General features: G+C 34.1%; 1 protein-coding gene across 7 annotated transcripts in view; it reads right to left on the bottom strand.

The window, feature by feature from the left end:
• The window catches only part of wu:fb63a08 (MAM and LDL-receptor class A domain-containing protein 1), a 43,579-nt gene that overhangs the window by 10,997 nt on the left and 18,384 nt on the right, over positions 1-14,198 (bottom strand). For 4 of the 7 annotated variants that reach the window (XM_058417865.1, XM_058417864.1, XM_058417862.1 and 1 more), the window contains exons 19-45: positions 13,575-13,874; positions 13,201-13,457; positions 12,898-12,982; positions 12,088-12,321; positions 11,618-11,874; positions 11,063-11,147; positions 10,407-10,706; positions 10,033-10,289; positions 9,732-9,816; positions 8,790-9,023; positions 8,270-8,526; positions 7,737-7,821; positions 7,083-7,382; positions 6,709-6,965; positions 6,408-6,492; positions 5,596-5,829; positions 5,201-5,457; positions 4,680-4,764; positions 4,026-4,325; positions 3,654-3,910; positions 3,353-3,437; positions 2,411-2,644; positions 1,891-2,147; positions 1,336-1,420; positions 682-981; positions 310-566; positions 9-93 (exon numbers count right to left, since the gene is read on the bottom strand). In XM_058417865.1, coding sequence (XP_058273848.1) covers positions 9-93; positions 310-566; positions 682-981; positions 1,336-1,420; positions 1,891-2,147; positions 2,411-2,644; positions 3,353-3,437; positions 3,654-3,910; positions 4,026-4,325; positions 4,680-4,764; positions 5,201-5,457; positions 5,596-5,829; positions 6,408-6,492; positions 6,709-6,965; positions 7,083-7,382; positions 7,737-7,821; positions 8,270-8,526; positions 8,790-9,023; positions 9,732-9,816; positions 10,033-10,289; positions 10,407-10,706; positions 11,063-11,147; positions 11,618-11,874; positions 12,088-12,321; positions 12,898-12,982; positions 13,201-13,457; positions 13,575-13,874 — 5,514 coding nt within the window. The remainder of the gene's footprint in view (positions 1-8; positions 94-309; positions 567-681; positions 982-1,335; positions 1,421-1,890; positions 2,148-2,410; positions 2,645-3,352; positions 3,438-3,653; positions 3,911-4,025; positions 4,326-4,679; positions 4,765-5,200; positions 5,458-5,595; positions 5,830-6,407; positions 6,493-6,708; positions 6,966-7,082; positions 7,383-7,736; positions 7,822-8,269; positions 8,527-8,789; positions 9,024-9,731; positions 9,817-10,032; positions 10,290-10,406; positions 10,707-11,062; positions 11,148-11,617; positions 11,875-12,087; positions 12,322-12,897; positions 12,983-13,200; positions 13,458-13,574; positions 13,875-14,198) is intronic. The other 3 variants (XM_058417863.1, XM_058417861.1, XM_058417860.1) reach the window with 3 other exon arrangements.

Below are 14,198 nucleotides of genomic sequence, written 5' to 3' on the forward strand. Positions count from 1 at the left end.
ACAAACACCTGCACAGGGTCCTGTGTGTATAAAGACGTCATCCAAAGCCACATCTGATCTAGCATTGTCTCCTCTGCGTCCTTCAAATAAAATCTAAAAATAAGACACATTTTCAGGCTTACTGATTTTAGAGCTTGCTAAACAGACAAATCTAATCAATCTGGTTTATCTGGTTAAAGTTATCAATATATAACATATCCCTTGTCTCTTCTTGCAAGGTACAGCAATGACATTTACCATTACTCTCCAATCTTCTGGAATTGCTTATTTCTAATATTTGAGACTATTACAAATAGTTGATAAACTGACCCTGAATGTGCTATGGGGTGTGATGTCCACTTGAGCCTGATGCCAGGTGTTCCCCTGGTTTTCTCTCTTTCTCCAAACCTCCTGAGCCACATTTCCATGCAACAGGTAGACACTCAGACCCATAGTCCAGCTTGAGCCGTACATGTGATACCAGAACTGCAGACACTGGGGTTGTACATCAGAGCATTCCTCACTGAGGAGACGTGCTGTGTCTCCATGAGTAGCACTGTCACCCTCAATGTACAGGTAGTAACCAGCTGGTGATGGAGTGAAGGAGAAATAGTGGAACACATAAATTTCAGGTTCAGCATTAGACTACTATGTTAAATACAAAATAAAATAACTATGAAAAAAATAAATTAGGATGCTTACTTCCTGTTGTGTGATCAGAGGAGGGACCAGTCAGTGATGTAGGAGTGGAGCCTTGTTGTCTCGTCCAGTCAAAAACATCAGTCAATAACTGAGTCCATGTGCACAAACCGTAGTCAAAATTGCAGTTCATTCTGCAAATAGTTGAGAGCTTAGATTTCACTGGTGCAGGGTCATTTCTATGAACAGGCACGACTATGGTGTTTTTTATAGGTGGCTCTGGAGGTGTACTTGTGCTGCTGACAGTAGAGATTATAGGTGACAGTTGGGATACAGATGAACCATTCGGATCTTTCAGTAAACCTGTATAGCAAAAATATCATTAAAAGAAATAATAATAATTATAAGACTGCAATCTGTAGTTATTCTGTATTTTGTTATTACTTTATAAATATTATTAATTATATGTCTGAAAAATTAATTCAAGCTGTTGAATTTCAATAACAGCACAATAATGAAAATAATTTCACACTGTTAACATAAAAAAAAGTATTAACAATTATGCAAAAAAAAGTTTTCCAATCGTTGACATATGAATGACAAAAATCTAATTTTAATAAACAGATAAATTCAAGTGTCTTGCTAGTGGTATGGAGCTTTTATTTGTTGGTCCTCTAACCCTGATGTTTGAAATAGTTTAGAATAAAAAAAAAGCACCTGCACAGGGTCCTCTTAGTAATGACACGTCGTCCAAAGCAACATCTGACCTATCACTGTGGCCTCTACGTCCTTCAAATAAAATCTGCAAGCAAATCAAATTTATTAAGTTTATTATTGGCAGAGGTTTTTCAACCAGGCAGCATTTCTTAGATACATGGTTGACATAAGTGATAAATAAAGAAATCTTAATTCATTCATTTTCTCTTTGTGAACATCTAAGACTTGTATTATTATTATTATTATTATTATTATTATTATTATTATTATTATTATTATTATTATTATTATTATTATTATTATTATCATCATCATTTTTGTGAAATGTCATGTTTTAATTATTCTCCATGTCTCTTACATTTTAGAATGTAAATATAATTGTATAGGCTGTTTCAAGACTATGAATAATAGTAGTGCAGTATTATATTTTCTTGAGAACCCTTATTATTCTTTACTATTGATATTTTGTGGTCTGTTTATATTAATGGATGACATGATGCCTGGACACAAACACATACCAGAATTGTAATTAATAGTGTTTCTGAGCAGACTCACCTTGAATTTGCCATGGGGTGTGATGTCCACAAGAGCCTGATGCCAGGTGTTCCCCTGGTTTTCTCTCTTTCCCCAAACCTCCTGAGCCTCATTCCCATGCAACAGGTAGACACTCAGACCCATAGTCCAGCTTGAGCCGTACATGTGATACCAGAACTGCAGACACTGGGGTTGTACATCAGAGCATTCCTCACTGAGGAGACGTGCTGTGTCTCCATGAGCAGCGCTGTCACCCTCAATGTACAGGTAGTAACCAGCTAATCATGGAAAGTTGTTGGAAGTTGATGGATTAGTCATATTAATACTGAATTTATTATGCTCGCTTTTTATATTTTTGTCCAAATACAATAATGTTCTTCATGGAATTCTAAAAATATGTCAGATCATAACTCCCAAAATTAAGGGAAAATGTTCACTACAATGATTTGGGGAAACTCTCTTCAAACCCTCATTTTTTTATTTCAATATGGTGTAGAATCAATTAAGAGCTTTAAGTTATTAAATAAATGAGGATGCTTACTTCCTGTTGTGTGGTCAGATGAGGGGCCAGTCAATGCTGTAGATGTAGGACCGCTGTGTCTTGTCCAGTCAAAAACATCTGTCGCTAACTGACTCCATGTGCAGAGGTTGTTGTCAAAATTGCAGTCAAATGCACACACAGGTGAGAATGCAGATTTCGTAGTTGCGCTGGTGACTGTAGGGATTAGTGTTGGCTTTTCAGGTGCAGGTGAAGCAGTCTGATGGTTTATTAAGTCTATGAGGCAGATAAATGAAATAAAAAAGGTAGTTTCTTTTAATCATTTTTAGCTGTACATTTCTTATTCTGGTTCGCTGATATTTAAGAAATAATTGCTTAAAATGAACACAAATATCTTTTAATAGAACAAGATTATTTCAAGTTTGAAATTATTTAGAATAGCCAGAAAAATGTGTATTAATCTAAAATTTGGTTTATTGTAATCATATAAAACATATAAATAAATGTAACTATTTCCACAATATTTTCAGTTGATATCATTTTTGTAGTATATTTACCTTCATATTAACTATGAATAATTTTATGTCGGTTTAATTTAGTCATATCATAGTAATTCCATGTAATTTAATTTAAACTGGTGACGATGCATGTTGAAAATAATAATTTAACAAACCCTGTTGAACAAAAAAAGCAATAATAAGGAACTAAGTAGAAAATGTGGTATCTTTTAAAAAAATGAAAAAAGTGAATAATTAAACATTATTTTTGTTTGTACTTCTGGTTAAATTTTTATTTTTTGAAGGGTAGGATTATTGAGAAAGTAAAGCACTTTTGGGGAACTCTTTTTTTTATAAGAGTCCAAGTATTGCAAAATTATTATTATTTTTTTCAAACTAGCCTAAAAGCCTCCTGTTTATCTGAGGACTTTAATGGGACTAACCCAAATCTTGAACAATGATGTAAATTATAAAAATAAACAAACACCTGCACAGGGTCCTGTGTGTATAAAGACGTCATCCAAAGCCACATCTGATCTAGCATTGTCTCCTCTGCGTCCTTCAAATAAAATCTAAAAATAAGACACATTTTCAGGCTTACTGATTTTAGAGCTTGCTAAACAGACAAATCTAATCAATCTGGTTTATCTGGTTAAAGTTATCAATATATAACATATCCCTTGTCTCTTCTTGCAAGGTACAGCAATGACATTTACCATTACTCTCCAATCTTCTGGAATTGCTTATTTCTAATATTTGAGACTATTACAAATAGTTGATAAACTGACCCTGAATGTGCCATGGGGTGTGATGTCCACTTGAGCCTGATGCCAGGTGTTCCCCTGGTTTTCTCTCTTTCTCCAAACCTCCTGAGCCACATTTCCATGCAACAGGTAGACACTCAGACCCATAGTCCAGCTTGAGCCGTACATGTGATACCAGAACTGCAGACACTGGGGTTGTACATCAGAGCATTCCTCACTGAGGAGACGTGCTGTGTCTCCATGAGTAGCACTGTCACCCTCAATGTACAGGTAGTAACCAGCTGGTGATGGAGTGAAGGAGAAATAGTGGAACACATAAATTTCAGGTTCAGCATTAGACTACTATGTTAAATACAAAATAAAATAACTATGAAAAAAATAAATTAGGATGCTTACTTCCTGTTGTGTGATCAGAGGAGGGACCAGTCAGTGATGTAGGAGTGGAGCCTTGTTGTCTCGTCCAGTCAAAAACATCAGTCAATAACTGAGTCCATGTGCACAAACCGTAGTCAAAATTGCAGTTCATTCTGCAAATAGTTGAGAGCTTAGATTTCACTGGTGCAGGGTCATTTCTATGAACAGGCACGACTATGGTGTTTTTTATAGGTGGCTCTGGAGGTGTACTTGTGCTGCTGACAGTAGAGATTATAGGTGACAGTTGGGATACAGATGAACCATTCGGATCTTTCAGTAAACCTGTATAGCAAAAATATCATTAAAAGAAATAATAATAATTATAAGACTGCAATCTGTAGTTATTCTGTATTTTGTTATTACTTTATAAATATTATTAATTATATGTCTGAAAAATTAATTCAAGCTGTTGAATTTCAATAACAGCACAATAATGAAAATAATTTCACACTGTTAACATAAAAAAAAGTATTAACAATTATGCAAAAAAAAGTTTTCCAATCGTTGACATATGAATGACAAAAATCTAATTTTAATAAACAGATAAATTCAAGTGTCTTGCTAGTGGTATGGAGCTTTTATTTGTTGGTCCTCTAACCCTGATGTTTGAAATAGTTTAGAATAAAAAAAAAGCACCTGCACAGGGTCCTCTTAGTAATGACACGTCGTCCAAAGCAACATCTGACCTATCACTGTGGCCTCTACGTCCTTCAAATAAAATCTGCAAGCAAATCAAATTTATTAAGTTTATTATTGGCAGAGGTTTTTCAACCAGGCAGCATTTCTTAGATACATGGTTGACATAAGTGATAAATAAAGAAATCTTAATTCATTCATTTTCTCTTTGTGAACATCTAAGACTTGTATTATTATTATTATTATTATTATTATTATTATTATTATTATTATTGTGAAATGTGAAGTTTTAATTATTCTCCATGTCTCTTATATTTTAGAATGTAAACATTATTGTATCAGATGTTTCAAGACTATGAATAATATTAGTGCAGTATTTTATTTTCTTGAAAACCCTTAATATTCTTTAGTATTGCATTAGTATTGATATTCTGTGGTCTGTTTATATTAATGGATGACATGATGCCTGGACACAAACACATACCAGAATTGTAATTAATATTGTTTCTGAGCAGACTAACCCTGAATTTGCCATGGGGTGTGATGTCCACAAGAGCCTGATGCCAGACATTCCCCTGGTCTTCTCTCTTTCTCCAGACTTCCTGGGCCTCATTCCCATGTAACAGGTAGACACTCAGACCCATAGTCCAGCTTGAGCCGTACATGTGATACCAGAACTGCAGACACTGGGGTTGTACATCAGAGCATTCCTCACTGAGGAGACGTGCTGTGTCTCCATGAGCAGCGCTGTCACCCTCAATGTACAGGTAGTAACCAGCTATTCAGAAGATAAATAATTTGATAATAATTGTAATTATAATAATTTAAATTAAATATATACATGTGCAAGTATACACACACACACACACACACACATATACACTCACACATATATATATATATATAAGGTGCTTACTTCCTGTTGTGTGGTCAGATGAGGGGCCAGTCAATGCTGTAGATGTAGGACCGCTGTGTCTTTTCCAGTCAAAAACATCTGTCGCTAACTGACTCCATGTGCACAGGTTGTTGTCAAAATTGCAGTCAAATTCACACACAGGTGAGAATGCAGATTTTGTAGTTGCACTGGTGACTTTAGGGATTAGTGTTGGCTTTTCAGGTGCAGGTGAAGCAGTCTGATGGTGTATTAAGTCTATGAGGCAGATAAATGAAATAAAAAAGGTAGTTTCTTTTAATCATTTTTAGCTGTACATTTCTTATTCTTGTTCACTGGTATTTCAGACATAATTGCTTAAGATAAACAAAAATATTTGTTAATAGAGCAAGATATAAATTTTGTAATATGTTTAGCTTCATATTCACAAGGAATAATTTTGTGTCAGTTTTATTTAGTCATATCATAGTAATTCCATATCATTTAATTTAAACTGGTGACAATGCATGTTGAAAATAATAATTTAACAAACACTGTTGAACAAAAACAGCAATAATAAGGAACTAAATAGAAATGTGGTTTCTTTAAAAAAAATGAAAAAAGTAAATAAATAAACATTATTTTTGTTTGTACTTCTGGTTTAAATTTTTTTTGAAGGGTAGGATTATTGAAAAATTAAAGCACTTTTGGGGAACTCTTTTATAAGAGTCCAAGTATTGCAAAAATTATTATTATTTTTTTCAAACTAGCCTAAAAGTCTTCTGTTTATCTGAAGCCTTTAATGGGACTAACCCAAATCTTGAACAATGATGTAAATTATAAAAATAAACAAACACCTGCACAGGGTCCTGTGTGTATAAAGACGTCATCCAAAGCCACATCTGATCTAGCATTGTCTCCTCTGCGTCCTTCAAATAAAATCTAAAAATAAGACACATTTTCAGGCTTACTGATTTTAGAACTTGCTAAACAGACAAATCTAATCAATCTGGTTTATCTGGTTAAAGTTATCAATATATAACATATCCCTTGTCTCTTCTTGCAAGGTACAGCAATGACATTTACCATTACTCTCCAATCTTCTGGAATTGCTTATATCTAATATTTGAGACTATTACAAATAGTTGATAAACTGACCCTGAATGTGCTATGGGGTGTGATGTCCACTTGAGCCTGATGCCAGGTGTTCCCCTGGTTTTCTCTCCTTCTCCAAACCTCCTGAGCCACATTTCCATGCAACAGGTAGACACTCAGACCCATAGTCCAGCTTGAGCCGTACATGTGATACCAGAACTGCAGACACTGGGGTTGTACATCAGAGCATTCCTCACTGAGGAGACGTGCTGTGTCTCCATGAGCAGCGCTGTCACCCTCAATGTACAGGTAATAACCAGCTGGTGATGGAGTGAAGGAGAAATAGTGGAACAGATATAAATTTCAGGTTCAGCATTAGACTACTATGATAAATACAAAATAAAATAACTAAGAAAACAATAAATTAGGATGCTAACTTCCTGTTGTGTGATCAGAGGAGGGACCAGTCAGTGATGTAGGAGTGGAACCTTGTTGTCTCGTCCAATCAAAAACATCAGTCAATAACTGGGTCCATGTGCACAAACCGTAGTCAAAATTGCAGTTCATTCTGCAAATAGTTGAGAGCTTAGATTTCACTGGTGCAGGGTCATTTCTATGAACAGGCACGACTATGGTGTTTTTTATAGGTGGCTCTGGTGGTGCACTTGTGCTGTTGACAGTAGAGATTATAGGTGACAATTCGGATACAGATGAACCATTCGGATCTTTCAGTAAACCTGTATAGCAAAAATATCATTAAAAGAAATAATAATAATTATAAGACTGCAATCTGTAGTTATTCTATATTTTGTTATTATTTTATAATTATTATTAATTAGTTGTCTTAAAAATTTATGCAAGCTGTTGAATTTCAATAAAAGCACAATAATGAAAATAATTTCACACTGTTAACATAAAAAAGAGTATTTACAATTATGCAAAAAAAAGTTTTCTGATTGTTGACATATGAATGACAAAAATCTGATTTTAATAAACAGAAAAATTCAAGTGTCTTGCTAGTGGTATGGAGCTTTTATTTGTTGGTTCTCTAACCCTGATATTTGAAATAGTTTAGAATAAAAAAAATGCACCTGCACAGGGTCCTCTTTGTAATGACACGTCGTCCAAAGCAACATCTGACCTATCACTGTGGCCTCTACGTCCTTCAAATAAAATCTGCAAGCAAATCAAATTTATTAAGTTTATTATTGGCAGAGGTTTTTCAACCAGGCAGCATTTCTTAGATACATGGTTGACCTAAGTGATAAATAAAGAAATCTTAATTCATTCATTTTCTCTTTGTGAACATCTAAGACTTGTATTATTATTATTATTATTATTATTATTATTATTATTATTATTATTATCATCATTTTTGTGAAATGTCATGTTTTAATTATTCTCCATGTCTCTTACATTTTAGAATGTAAATATAATTGTATAGGATGTTTCAAGACTATGAATAATAGTAGTGCAGTATTATATTTTCTTGAGAACCCTTATTATTCTTTACTATTGCATTAGTATTGATATTCTGTGGTCTGTTTATATTAATGGATGACATGATGCCTGGACACAAACACATACCAGAATTGTAATTAATAGTGTTTCTGAGCAGACTCACCTTGAATTTGCCATGGGGTGTGATGTCCACAAGAGCCTGATGCCAGGTGTTCCCCTGGTTTTCTCTCTTTCCCCAAACCTCCTGAGCCTCATTCCCATGCAACAGGTAGACACTCAGACCCATAGTCCAGCTTGAGCCGTACATGTGATACCAGAACTGCAGACACTGGGGTTGTACATCAGAGCATTCCTCACTGAGGAGACGTGCTGTGTCTCCATGAGCAGCGCTGTCACCCTCAATGTACAGGTAGTAACCAGCTAATCATGGAAAGTTGTTGGAAGTTGATGGATTAGTCATATTAATACTGAATTTATTATGCTCGCTTTTTATATTTTTGTCCAAATACAATAATGTTCTTCATGGAATTCTAAAAATATGTCAGATCATAACTCCCAAAATTAAGGGAAAATGTTCACTACAATGATTTGGGGAAACTCTCTTCAAACCCTCATTTTTTTATTTCAATATGGTGTAGAATCAATTAAGAGCTTTAAGTTATTAAATAAATGAGGATGCTTACTTCCTGTTGTGTGGTCAGATGAGGGGCCAGTCAATGCTGTAGATGTAGGACCGCTGTGTCTTGTCCAGTCAAAAACATCTGTCGCTAACTGACTCCATGTGCAGAGGTTGTTGTCAAAATTGCAGTCAAATGCACACACAGGTGAGAATGCAGATTTCGTAGTTGCGCTGGTGACTGTAGGGATTAGTGTTGGCTTTTCAGGTGCAGGTGAAGCAGTCTGATGGTTTATTAAGTCTATGAGGCAGATAAATGAAATAAAAAAGGTAGTTTCTTTTAATCATTTTTAGCTGTACATTTCTTATTCTGGTTCGCTGATATTTAAGAAATAATTGCTTAAAATGAACACAAATATCTTTTAATAGAACAAGATTATTTCAAGTTTGAAATTATTTAGAATAGCCAGAAAAATGTGTATTAATCTAAAATTTGGTTTATTGTAATCATATAAAACATATAAATAAATGTAACTATTTCCACAATATTTTCAGTTGATATCATTTTTGTAGTATATTTACCTTCATATTAACTATGAATAATTTTATGTCGGTTTAATTTAGTCATATCATAGTAATTCCATGTAATTTAATTTAAACTGGTGACGATGCATGTTGAAAATAATAATTTAACAAACCCTGTTGAACAAAAAAAGCAATAATAAGGAACTAAGTAGAAAATGTGGTATCTTTTAAAAAAATGAAAAAAGTGAATAATTAAACATTATTTTTGTTTGTACTTCTGGTTAAATTTTTATTTTTTGAAGGGTAGGATTATTGAGAAAGTAAAGCACTTTTGGGGAACTCTTTTTTTTATAAGAGTCCAAGTATTGCAAAATTATTATTATTTTTTTCAAACTAGCCTAAAAGCCTCCTGTTTATCTGAAGCCTTTAATGGGACTAACCCAAATCTTGAACAATGATGTAAATTATAAAAATAAACAAACACCTGCACAGGGTCCTGTGTGTATAAAGACGTCATCCAAAGCCACATCTGATCTAGCATTGTCTCCTCTGCGTCCTTCAAATAAAATCTAAAAATAAGACACATTTTCAGGCTTACTGATTTTAGAGCTTGCTAAGCAGACAAATCTAATCAATCTGGTTTATCTGGTTAAAGTTATCAATATATAACATATCCCTTGTCTCTTCTTGCAAGGTACAGCAATGACATTTACCATTACTCTCCAATCTTCTGGAATTGCTTATTTCTAACATTTTAGACTATTAAAAATAGTTGATAAACTGACCCTGAATGTGCTATGGGGTGTGATGTCCACTAGAGCCTGATGCCAGGTGTTCCCCTGGTTTTCTCTCTTTCTCCAAACCTCCTGAGCCACATTTCCATGCAACAGGTAGACACTCAGACCCATAGTCCAGCTTGAGCCGTACATGTGATACCAGAACTGCAGACACTGGGGTTGTACATCAGAGCATTCCTCACTGAGGAGACGTGCTGTGTCTCCATGAGTAGCGGTGTCACCCTCAATGTACAGGTAATAACCAGCTGGTGATGGAGTGAAGGAGAAATAGTGGAACACATATAAATTTCAGGTTCAGCATTAGACTACTATGTTAAATACAAAATAAAATAACTACGTAAAAAATAAATTAGGATGCTAACTTCCTGTTGTGTGATCAGAGGAGGGACCAGTCAGTGATGTAGGAGTGGAGCCTTGTTGTCTCGTCCAATCAAAAACATCAGTCAATAACTGAGTCCATGTGCACAAACCGTAGTCAAAATTGCAGTTCATTCTGCAAATAGCTGAGCGCTTAGATTTCACTGGTGCAGGGTCATTTCTATGAACAGGCACGACTATGGTGTTTTTTATAGGTGGCTCTGGTGGTGTACTTGTGCTGATGACAGTAGAGATTATAGGTGACAATTTGGATACAGATGAACCATTCGGATCTTTCAGTAAACCTGTATAGCAAAAATATCATTAAAAGAAATAATAATAATTATAAGAATGCAATCTGTAGTTATTCTATATTTTGTTATTACTTTTAAATTATTATATATTGCATGTCTGAAAAATGTATTCAAGCTGTTGCATTTCAATAAAAGCACAATAATAAAAATTATTTCACACTGTTAACATAAAAAAATGAGTATTAACAATTATGCAAAAAAAGTTTTCCAATCGTTGACATATGAATGACAAAAATCTAATTTTAATGAACAGAAAACTTCAAGTGTCTTGCTAGTGGTATGGAGCTTTTTTTTGTTGGTCCTCTAACCCTGTTGTTTGAAATAGTTTAGAATAAAAAAAAAAGCACCTGCACAGGGTCCTCTTTGTAATGACACGTCGTCCAAAGCAACATCTGACCTATCACTGTGGCCTCTACGTCCTTCAAATAAAATCTGCAAGCAAATCAAATTCATTAGGTTTATTATTGGCAGAGGTTTTTCAACCAGGCAACATTTCTTAGATACATGGTTGACCTAAGTGATAAATAAAGAAATCTTAATTCATTCATTTTCTCTTTGTGGACATCTAAGAATGGTAATTTTATTATTATTATTATTATTATTATTATTATTATTATTATTATTATTATTATTATTATTATTATTATTGTGAAATGTGAAATGTGAAATTTTAATTATTCTCCATGACTCTTATATTTTAGAATGTAAACATTATTGTATCAGTTGTTTCAAGACTATGAATAATATTAGTGCAGTATTTTATTTTCTTGAGAACCATTAATATTCTTTACTATTGCATTAGTATTGATATTCTGTGGTCTGTTTATATTAATGGATGACATGATGCCTGGACACAAACACATACCAGAATTGTAATTAAATTTGTTTCTGAGCAGACTAACCCTGAATTTGCCATGGGGTGTGATGTCCACTAGAGCCTGATGCCAGACATTCCCCTGGTCTTCTCTCTTTCTCCAGACCTCCTGGGCCTCATTCCCATGTAACAGGTAGACACTCAGACCCATAGTCCAGCTTGAGCCATACATGTGATACCAGAACTGCAGACACTGGGGTTGTACATCAGAGCATTCCTCACTGAGGAGACGTGCTGTGTCTCCATGAGCGGCGCTATCACCCTCAATGTACAGGTAGTAACCAGCTATTCAGAAGATAAATAATTTGATAATTATTGTAATTATAATAATTTGAATTAAATATATAAATGTGCAAGTACACACACACACACACACACACACACATATATATATATATATATATATATATATATATATATATATACATATATATATATATACATAATATATATATATATATATATATATATATATATATATATATATAAGGTGCTTACTTCCTGTTGTGTGGTCAGATGAGGGGCCAGTCAATGCTGTAGATGTAGGACCGCTGTGTCTCGTCCAGTCAAAAACATCTGTCGCTAACTGACTCCATGTGCACAGGTTGTTGTCATAATTGCAGTCAAATGCACACACAGGTGAGAATGCAGATTTTGTAGTTGCACTGGTGACTTTAGGGATTAGTGTTGGCTTTTCAGGTGCAGGTGAAGCAGTCTGATGGTTTATTAAGTCTATGAGGCAGATAAATGAAAAAAAAAGGTAGTTTCTTTTAATCATTTTTAGCTGTACATTTCTTATTCTTGTTCACTGGTATTTAAGACATAATTGCTTAAAATAAACAAAAATATTTGTTAATAGAGCAAGATATAAATTTTGTAATATATTCAGCTTCATATTAACTATGAATAATTTTGTGTCAGTTTTATTTAGTCATATAGTAATTCCATGTAATTTAATTTAAACTGGTGACAACGCATGTTGAAAATAAGAATTTAACAAACACTGTTGAACAAAAACAGCAATAACAAAGAACTAAATAGAAATGTGGTGTCTTTAAAAAAAATGAAAAAAGTAAATAAATAAACATTATTTTTGTTTGTACTTCTGGTTAAACTCTTTTTTTAGAAAGGTAGGATTATTGAAAAATTAAAGCACCTTTGGGGAACTCTTTTAATAAGAGTCCAATTATTGCAAAATTATCATTATCTTTTTCAAACTAGCCTAAAAGCCTTTCGTTTATCTTAAGCCTTTAATGGGACTAACCCAAATCTTGAACAATGATGTAAATTATAAAAATAAACAAACACCTGCACAGGGTCCTGGGTGTATAAAGACGTCATCCAAAGCCACATCTGATCTAGCATTGTCTCCTCTGCGTCCTTCAAATAAAATCTAAAAAAAAATTACACATTTTCAGGCTTACTGATTTTAGAGCTTGCTAAGCAGACAAATCTAATCAATCTGGTTTATCTGGTTAAAGTTATCAATATATAACATATCCCTTGTCTCTTCTTGCAAGGTACAGCAATGACATTTACCATTACTCTCCAATCTTCTGGAATTGCTTATTTCTAATATTTGAGACTATTACAAATAGTTGATAAACTGACCCTGAATGTGCTATGGGGTGTGATGTCCACTAGAGCCTGATGCCAGGTGTTCCCCTGGTTTTCTCTCCTTCTCCAAACCTCCTGAGCCACATTTCCATGCAACAGGTAGACACTCAGACCCATAGTCCAGCTTGAGCCGTACATGTGATACCAGAACTGCAGACACTGGGGTTGTACATCAGAGCATTCCTCACTGAGGAGACGTGCTGTGTCTCCATGAGTAGCACTGTCACCCTCAATGTACAGGTAGTAACCAGCTGGTGATGGAGTGAAGGAGAAATAGTGGAACAGATATAAATTTCAGGTTCAGCATTAGACTACTATGTTAAATACAAAATAAAATAACTATGAAAAAAATAAATTAGGATGCTAACTTCCTGTTGTGTGATCAGAGGAGGGACCAGTCAGTGATGTAGGAGTGGAGCCTTGTTGTCTCGTCCAGTCAAAAACATCAGTCAATAACTGGGTCCATGTGCACAAATTGTAGTCAAAATTGCAGTTCATTCTGCAAATAGTTGAGAGCTTAGATTTCACTGGTGCAGGGTCATTTCTATGAACCGGCACGACTATGGTGTTTTTTATAGGTGGCTCTGGAGGTGTACTTGTGCTGCTGACAGTAGAGATTATAGGTGACAATTTGGATACAGATGAACCATTCGGATCTTTCAGTAAACCTGTATAGCAAAAATATCATTAAAAGAAATAATAATAATTATAAGAATGCAATCTGTAGTTATTCTATATTTTGTTATTACTTTTAAATTATTATATATTGCATGTCTGAAAAATTTATTCAAGCTGTTGAATTTCAATAAAAGCACAATAATAAAAATTATTTCACACTGTTAACATAAAAAAATGAGTATTAACAATTATGCAAAAAAAGTTTCCCCATTGTTGACATTTGAATGATGACAATCTCATTTTAATAAACAGTAAACTTCAAGTGGCTTGCTATTAGTATGGAGCTTTTATTTGTCGGATCTCTAACCCTGATA

Source organism: Hemibagrus wyckioides, linkage group LG20, assembly GCF_019097595.1.
Source record: "Hemibagrus wyckioides isolate EC202008001 linkage group LG20, SWU_Hwy_1.0, whole genome shotgun sequence".
Classification (NCBI taxonomy): Eukaryota; Metazoa; Chordata; class Actinopteri; order Siluriformes; family Bagridae; genus Hemibagrus; species Hemibagrus wyckioides.